This window comes from Lactuca serriola, chromosome 7 (genome assembly GCF_051521515.1).
Source record: "Lactuca serriola cultivar US96UC23 chromosome 7, Lser_US96UC23_V15, whole genome shotgun sequence".
Lineage (NCBI taxonomy): Eukaryota > Viridiplantae > Streptophyta > Magnoliopsida > Asterales > Asteraceae > Lactuca > Lactuca serriola.
The window spans coordinates 138,704,254-138,713,149 of NC_136414.1; the positions used below are offsets into that span (position 1 = coordinate 138,704,254).

At 35.2% G+C, this 8,896-nt stretch overlaps 1 protein-coding gene and 1 pseudogene across 2 annotated transcripts; one reads left to right on the top strand and one right to left on the bottom strand.

Annotated features, from left to right (window-relative positions):
• The first annotated feature begins 470 nt into the window (after nt 1–470).
• LOC145062100 (basic blue protein-like) lies at nt 471–1,431 on the top strand. Its single transcript, XM_079009726.1, has 2 exons — nt 471–701; nt 1,024–1,431. The coding sequence occupies exons 1-2, from the start codon at nt 524–526 to the stop codon at nt 1,224–1,226; spliced, it is 381 nt and encodes a 126-aa protein (XP_078865852.1). The 5' UTR covers nt 471–523; the 3' UTR covers nt 1,227–1,431.
• An 892-nt stretch (nt 1,432–2,323) lies between these two features.
• LOC145064391 (eukaryotic translation initiation factor 3 subunit A-like) lies at nt 2,324–7,619 on the bottom strand (annotated as a pseudogene). The gene is made up of 8 exons (XR_013688059.1): nt 7,475–7,619; nt 4,265–4,461; nt 3,983–4,189; nt 3,709–3,901; nt 3,564–3,633; nt 3,273–3,484; nt 2,817–2,861; nt 2,324–2,742 (listed from the first exon to the last, which is right to left on the bottom strand). The product of XR_013688059.1 is annotated as a eukaryotic translation initiation factor 3 subunit A-like (transcript).
• Nucleotides 7,620–8,896: the final 1,277 nt, after the last annotated feature.

Genomic DNA, 8,896 nt, shown 5'->3' on the forward strand with positions numbered 1-8,896 from the left:
TACTCTTATTACATTAAATTAACAATTGATTTTCCATTTTAAATTTTAAATATTAATTTTTTTTTCACTTTAATTATATTAAAATAATAACAATAGATTAAAAAAAATTAATACAAATTATAAGTTGATATAATTTCACGTATTTATTTAAATCAACGATTATAATTTTATATAACTAAAAAAAATATCTCTTAAATAATAATTTATTTAAAATAATTGATCAATAATTTTGATTTTTAATATAAAAGTTTAATTAATTTTATAACCATGGTTTTTAGGGATTATAAACTAGTTTTTAAAAAGAAAATAAATAAATCTCCAAAAGATTTAAACAATTTTGTTGCTTTTTATTTTCGGAAACAACTCAAAATAAAATAAAATATAATATATGTTTTCTTTTTCAAAAAGTATATATTTTTCCTATAAATTGGATGCATATCCATCCATACTTCCCACAAACAAACACAAAATTCATTAGAACACCATCCACCATCACTTCTTTATTTTAACTTTTGACCATACCATGACGGAGGGAAGAGGCAGTGCAATGGCAGCAGCGGTGGTGCTCTGCCTAGTGGCGGCAGTGCTTCATTGCCAGGTAGCTCAGGCTGCCACCTATGTCGTTGGCGGCCGTAGTGGCTGGACCTTTAACCTCTCCAACTGGCCCCATGGCAAGAATTTCAGGGCCGGCGACGTGCTTGGTATTCTATCACCTTTTATAAAATAAAAAACTTGACTACATATATTTACATGCCTTATTTAATAAATTGTCAGTATGTTAACTGATATCTGCCTAATAACCAGACACCATTACGAGGCTTGTTGCAAAACTACGCACAATTCTTTCTCTAAGTAGTATTCACTTGTATGTAATATATAGTGAGTTCATATTTAACCATTTTAGATATGTACGATAATAAGAATAATGATTATGAGTTAAGCAGATAATTAGATGACGTGACATTGGTGTTTTTTTATTACTATCTTATTTTATATTTTATTATAATTTTATCATGAAATCAGTATTCAACTACAAGAGAGGAACACATAATGTGGTCGCAGTGAACAAGGCAGGGTATAATGGGTGCAGCAGCAGCCCAAGAAATGCAAAAGTGTACACAAGTGGAAAAGACCGAATTAGGCTTGTGAAGGGTCTTAATAACTTCGTTTGCACTCTCCCTGGTCATTGTGGTGCTGGCATGAAGATTCAGATAATTGCCTCTTAATTAACTACTACTTGTGATATCAACAAATTATATAATAACTAAATAAACTTGAATCTTAGCTAGATTCAGTATCGATTGTATGCCATGTCAAGCTATATATGTATGATGAGTTTTTGTCTGTTTTTAATGTGTTATATAGCATTAAGTAAATATTCAATGGGAATTATATCTCATTTCAAGTTAAGGAAATTTAATGTGTTTGTTATATGTTTGTGAGCATCCACAATGGAGAGTTTAATGGAAGAGTTGAATGAAGTGTCATGCCTACTTGTCATTCAATGGATACAATTCTACCATTGTGAAATGCCACCTTGGCATTCAATGAATTTGGAGTTCAATGGTCATTGAACTTTTCAATGGGAAAAAGAAAAGTCTTTAAATCTTTAAATAAATATTTTTTGAATATGCTCTATTGAATTTGTAGAGTTTAATGCATTGTCATTACAAGAAAATTTCGATTTAGCTACAGAAAAATTCCATAGCAAAAACATGAAATTCCGTAGCTAAAGTCAAATAACTACGGAATTTGCTACGTAAATTTTCAATTAGACTCCGTAGTTTTATTTCTTGTAGCAAACTGTTTAACTACGAAATTATAATTCCGTAGCAATTTTGCTATGATAGTTTCTACGACATCTATTCATTGCAATTTGAGTTCCATAGCATATGCGTAGCAAATTCTGTAGCATTTTTCCATAGCAAATTCCGTAGCAATTTTTCCGTAAATAATTTCGTAGCAATGTTTTTGTAGCATATTCCATAGCGATTTTTCCCTAGCTAATACCGTAGCGATTTTTCCATAGCCAATTTCGTAACAATTTTTCCGTAGTAATTTTTCCGTAGCAAATTATGTAGCAATTTTTTTGTAGCTATTTCCATAGCAATAGTTCCGTAGTTAATTCCGTAGCAATTGTTTCACAGCTAATTCCGTAGAAATTGTTCGGTAGCCAATTACGTAGCAATTTTTCTATAGCAAAGTCCGTAGCAATTGTTTTGTACCATTATTTTATAAAATTCGGTTATTGAATTCGACTACTTATATCAATTTATAAAAATACAATTAATATAAAACCAAAAGTAGTATTTCTATTGAAACTATAATAATATTCAATACATCAAAATGCTACAAATTAAACATAAAATGTTATCTTATACATAATATTCTATCATTCATTAAAAAGAGTTTCAAACTGTCACAAAACTTAGGTATCACAGGCTAATGTCGTCTAAAAGACCACCATGCCCATAGGCATCCTTGTTGTTGGTGGCTAAAAGACCATCATGCCCATAGGCATCCTTGTTGTTGGTGGCTCTTATGCTCTCAGCCATAAATTCTTGTCATGCACCTGCTGCTACAACAATTACCATAGGCACGTTTTCTTTTATTCTTTTCTCTATATATTCAAAAACGCCACCATGTCCTTCAAGATAGCAAGGTGACCCCACGACTCAGGGATCAAACAATAATCAACATCTGGGCTTGCAAGAGTCACATGCATTGCAATAAAAGTAAACCCTGCACAAATATTTTCAAATCTAAATCACAAACACTAACTTTTATTTTATTTAATCTTGTTTTACAAAACTTACCACTATTACATCCCATCAACATAACAAGTCCTATACAACTTAGCCCTGTAAATCCCAAACAAACAAAGTGTGTGGATCAGCAAAAATAGATATTGATTTTTTCGGCTTTACATAAACTACATTTTTGGACCTAAATAATATTTTTTTTGCAATTTTGGTCCTAAAACAGTTTTATTGCAATTTCAGGCTTTAATGACACTCTTTTTAACCTATTTGAGGTTTTTGAAACGTTTATTTGTTTAGTATTGCCTATTTTTGCAATGTTAGGCCCAAAAAGCAAATTTGGTCCTTATTTGAGGTTCTTGTAACAAGTATGGTCCTTGTCCAAAGTAAAATGGCTCTTTTTGGCCCCTAAGTTAATCGAAGTGTTTCCAATTTTGGTCATTTTACTTGAAAAGGAAGGGACGAGCCAAATTTACAAAATATAATTTACAAAAAGAAAAAGTAAAAACTAACCTTCACGTTTGCAGGCTTCTTCTTCCTCCCGTTTGCAGGCCCCTAAGTTGACCCTTTCTTTTTTCAGTCTTTAAATAAAACAACATTTTCCATTTTAGGTCCCTTTCCTCTTTTCGTGCCTTGAGGATTTTGCCAAGTCTTTCCTCTCTCTCAGCTCTCATTCTATCATACTCTGCCTTTCGCCTACTCACAACTTTTTCCTCAAGTTCCATCTGTGCACATACATGAATAGTTTATAAGAAAATATGACATGATATTACATACATATTACAATAAAAATACAATACATACCTTATGTTCCATAACACGAGCAAGTCTATACTTCTCCTTCATGACGCTCTCTGCTCAGTTCAATCTCAAGCTGCATGCAAAAAATAAATTAGCAAGTAAACTTGGGCATTTACATATTTTTTATGTTACAAAGTAAGTAGATTACCTGTTGTTCATGTTCATGGTGGAGTTTCTCTTCAGCCAAACATCTTTCAAAATCAGCTTCAATGAGAGGAGCAACCTCTTCCCTTTTGGCTCTTTCAAAATGATCGCATTAGTTTTTGCATCTTCTTTTCCATTTCCTGCTTCTCTCTAACTTGCTCTTGCATTGCCAACTCCATCAAGCTCGTCACCTTCTCCTGTAATGTCAACAGAAACAGCCAACAATCATCAGCATGAAAAAAGGACCAATCTTTCTTCTTTTCTTTTACTTTACTTACCCCTTCAATGATGGGCTTCTTTCCTTTCTTTTTGATACGTTTCCCAACATCATTAAGTAATGCTTGTGCTTCTTCACACTCCCTTTCCTCAATTTCTTTAAGGATGCGTTGGTGCTTCCGTTCTTCAAATTTGGTTGCAAGGCTTTTTTGTTTTGCTTCTTCGGTTTTCTTCTGTAGCTTTATTCTTTTTGTCTCCTCTTCTCGTTCCTTTGTGACAGAACTTTAGGGTTAGAAACACAGTATGTGTGTGTAAGTTTAGAAAATGAATGAATTGGTATCAACCATTTCAAGAAGGTGGCGTTCTTGTTCTTCCTTGCATTTTTCAGTGATGGATTTGCGAGCTAGAAGCTTTTTGTGCTCTCTATCAACAATATTTGCCAAGCTTGGAAGCATAGCACTTAAATTTGATGTTTTGCATTGAGAAGGATAGACCAGGGACCTTGATTTGTTCAGATTTATAGCCAAAACACTCAAGTGGTCTTACAGGGTGTCAGATTCAAATCCCTTGAGAAAAAAACAAGTAGACAATCTAAATATAAATAAATTAAAAAAAGAGAGAGAGAATCAACAAAATTATGCAAATTAGACACAACAAGTCACCAAATATAATTGCACTGTTCATGTGGTCAACTTTCATAGCAATGAAATTATGCTTGACAACATCTACAGAGATCCTCTCTACAACTGAGAAGTGAAAGAAATGAACCATTTTTTATAACGTCTCAACTGTCATTGTTTGGTACACTTGAGGCACCTGATATGGAAATTCAAATTATTAGGCAGGCTTCAACCTATTTATTTGTCAAACAAGAAATTAATCATACCTGTTGTAGGAGTCTTAAGGTAAAGCAAAAATGTACTAAGAAAGTTGCACTTCTGCTACATAAGATGCTGAAGATATCTTTCCCCCAAGTTTTGCAAACTTTGTCAACAAAGGCTGTACTTTTCATGCCAAATCGAAAGGCAAAAATTCATTTTTCTAGAAGATGATACAGATCCTTCACTTCTTGAGTTACGCATGTCATCACCCCTTTAGAAACCTGGAAAACAAAAATCATGTTACATACTCTGTTCTATTTATTGCATTCAACTCTTGAACAAGATTTATTAAACAGATTAACTAGAACATCGCCGAAAAAATTACAAATTATATCGTTATAACGACAACTTAGTAGGCAGAATTCAATTCTTATTCAATGTGCTTTGAATAAAAAATCGATTGTTTAACAATTTTAACACCAATCCGATGTAAAAACCTAAATCAATTGGCTTATTGGACTACAATTGAAGTAAGAGAGAGAGAGAGAGAGAGAGAGAGAGAGAGAGAGAGAGAGAGTACGATTTTAGGTTGAGGGAGGTGAGAATTGAAAGGTTGCTAGACTGGATCTCACGGACGTCCCTTCCCTCCGCCATTTGATTGATACCATTTCTCATTTGAGATCAACAACCTCGCTGCACACGATCACATGTCGTCGTTTCCTTTAAGATCCCTAATTACACTGCAGATGTCTGAGATTTTCGGATCAACTTCGCCACCGAGGTCATAGATACTCCTTTTAATGCGTGATCGCCTGATGCTGCTTCCAAATCTAAAATGTGATACGTATAATATGATTTCGGGAAAAATATGCTGATTCCACCAAAGTCGAAGAGAGAAAACAAGGGAATACAGAATGGGGTTACTGGGATGATTTGGAGAAAAATAGCTTTAAGTAAAAATAAATAATGCGACGTAATATATATAGTTTTTATTTAGGTAATTAAGAAAAAATCATAACTTTTTTTAAATTACGATGATATCATTTTCTTCTTTTATTTTAAGATTTTTACTAGTTTCCTTTAAAATAATTTTATATATTTTGCTACGGGAAATATATTACATAGCTATTTAACTACGGAATAATTCGTAGAGAAATAGCCACAAATTTTGATTTCGTAGTTATTTTGCAAATTCCGAAACAAGTCGTATACACAAATAACTACGATTAATCTTTTCGTCACAAGTTCATGGTAGATTAACTACAAAAATTTATTGTGTAGCAAATTTTCATAGCAAAATAACTATGGATTTCAATTTTGTAGCTAACTAACTACAAATTTTGATTCCGTAGCGAATTTTATAGCCAATTAGCTACGAATATGAATTCTATAACAAGTTCCATAACGAACTAGTTACAACCAAAAATTATGTAGCATATTTTATTGTAAAATAGCTACGGGTTTTAATTTCGTAACAAGTATTCATAATTTAGCTACGGAATGCAATTCCATAGCCATTTTCGTGCAAATTAGCAACGACCAACCATTTTGTAGCATATTTCATAGTAGAATAGCTAAGGATCTTGATTTCGTAGAAACTTTATGTAGCTATTTAGGATTTAGTTATGGAATGCAATTTCGTAACCGTTTTCGTAGCATTATAGCTACGACAAGCCATTCCGTAGCATATTCCGTACTAAAATTGCTACGGATTTTGATTCCGTAAAAGTTTTCCGTAGCTATTCATGATTTTTCTTGTAGTGTGTGGGGTAAAAATGAATAGAGTTCAATGCATTGTGGATGCCCTAACGAGCTTAAGCTTTTGGTTTATTGTATTGACTTCGACATTTGGTTATCTGTGGTGTCACGTAAACTCATAGTGACGTATAGTATGTAGAGGCTTTGGTTGTAACAATTTCGACTTAATTATCATAAGTAAACGAGTTGATTTTAGTCACATATTTTTTTTCTAATGGGTTATATGGGTAAAAAATACAACAATAGTTAGGCTATCCGGAGTGGATAGCTCTTCACGCGTGAAAGTTTGAGTGGAGGGGCCAAGGACGCGTGAACACTACCCTTAGCCTCGGTGGTTTGGCTGTGAAGTCTTTGTGAAGACAGATTATTTGATTGGTTTAATTTTCTTCCCCTCACATTTTTTCTCTTTTTCTTTCTTTCTTTTGGCCTCTTCACACCCTAACCACTAGTGAATACCATTTCCACTACCTAGTGGCTTGGTTGTGGAATGAGTAAATAATGACATGACATCCTCTTCACTCTTAAACCATCGGTGACCACTCAACGCAGCCTTAAAACGAAAACTAGTCAAATGGCCGAAGTCGTTCAAGGTTTTTTCTAATACGTAAAATATCTTCAAGATAATTTTTGTGTAGAGAAACTAGATTATTCATTTAAGACTAATCTTCATAAATGGTTGTTTTTAATAATAATAATTTTAATCCCTAAATTTTTTCGGTCTTATGAAGGTCCTTTTGATTTCAATTTATATTCTGGTTGGTCTGTCGTTCATATAAAATGACTTTTATATCCTTTTTAATTTTTTTTTGTTTTTTTGTTAATAATTAAAAATAAATTAATATTTACATTATTATTAAATCAGGATTTAGTTTAATCCTACAACGTCAACCTTTTTCTTCTCTCTTCTTTTGCCGCCGACTACCACCATCATCTTCTAATACCAGCCATCACCATTACCACTAGAAAAGGCTTTACCATTATCACCACCGCCAACCACCATGGCACCATCACCTCCACCGTCTACCACAACATTGTCTGTCATCGTTAAGCACCATAAACATATGCACTTTTCCCTCTCCCTTCTTCTAGCACCACCACCGGTCATCACCCAAACCACCATACCTTTGTCGTCACCGGAGCACCACCAGTGATCATATCCACCACCCTTATTTTGTCATTCAACTACCATCGTGTCACTATCCTTAACATAAAATCGGTTGACCACCTTGATCCATCCATTCTCCAACACTGCCACAATTTCTAATCAATACCAGAAAAGACCTTCATCATCCACAAAACACCACCATCAACCACTCTTCCTACCCCCTACCAACCATTTGTAATACCACCAACCACCACAAAATTATGCACTTACAAATACACATGCCCCATAATATCCATCCATTCTAGCCACCACTCATCGCTAGAATCAACTTCTCTACCACACCCATTGTAACAGCCTGGATTTCCAGGTATTTTATTGTTTTGTTTTTTTTGGTGTTGTGAGAGGGGACTCGGCGAGTTGGAGCTCAGACTCGCCGAGTAGGGTCGCGATTCTGGACGCGGGATTCGTCTGGACTCGGCGAGTCCACGCTGTTTAATGAAACCCTAATTTCTCGGGCTTGGGACCTATTTAAAGGGCCTTATGGCCGTCATTTGCACCCAACAGTCCATAGAGAGAAACCCTAGAGTGCTTTAGCGATTTGAGAGAGAAAGGAAGCATTTCTTGACATTTGTGTGTTGTTAGCAAAGAAGAGGGAGGCTCTAGCCAAGAGGAGGCAAAGGGGACTGCTATTCGGTGGATTTGAAGCTTAGCCCTTCAATCTAAAGGTATGATTTCGGCTCATCTCCTGTTTTGTGAAGTATAATTGATTTTAGGGTTTCTTGTGACCTTGTTGAGTTGTTTGGACGGCCAAATAGTCCCTTGCTAGTGATGAGACTTCGGATCTGGATCCATAGAGGTCCAGAGAGCCTCATTCATCAAGCTTTATATAGAACAATGGAGGTTATGACCTTGAGTAGTGAGATTTGTTGATGATTCTTCATATATGGTCATATAGAGGTTGTTTATGCACAAAGTCTGGAGCTTTACGTGGTGAATCATTCTAGGAAGGCCAGATCTATGAATTGTTGGAATAGATCTGACCTTAGAAGCAAGTTTGAGTGATTGCATGGCATGGACTCGCCGAGTCCGATGAGCAGACTCGGCGAGTAGCTTGAAGATTGCCTTGGACCGACCAGTGAGTGGTCCAGTCGAGTCATGGATTGACCCAGTGAGTCAGGGCGAGTTAGAGAGAGTTGTCAAGTGGTCTGAGTCGAGCTGGGACTCGCCGAGTCGTTCTTGAGACTCGGCGAGTTGAGTCGGGGTGGTCCCGCGATTCTTCCAGGTGGAACTCG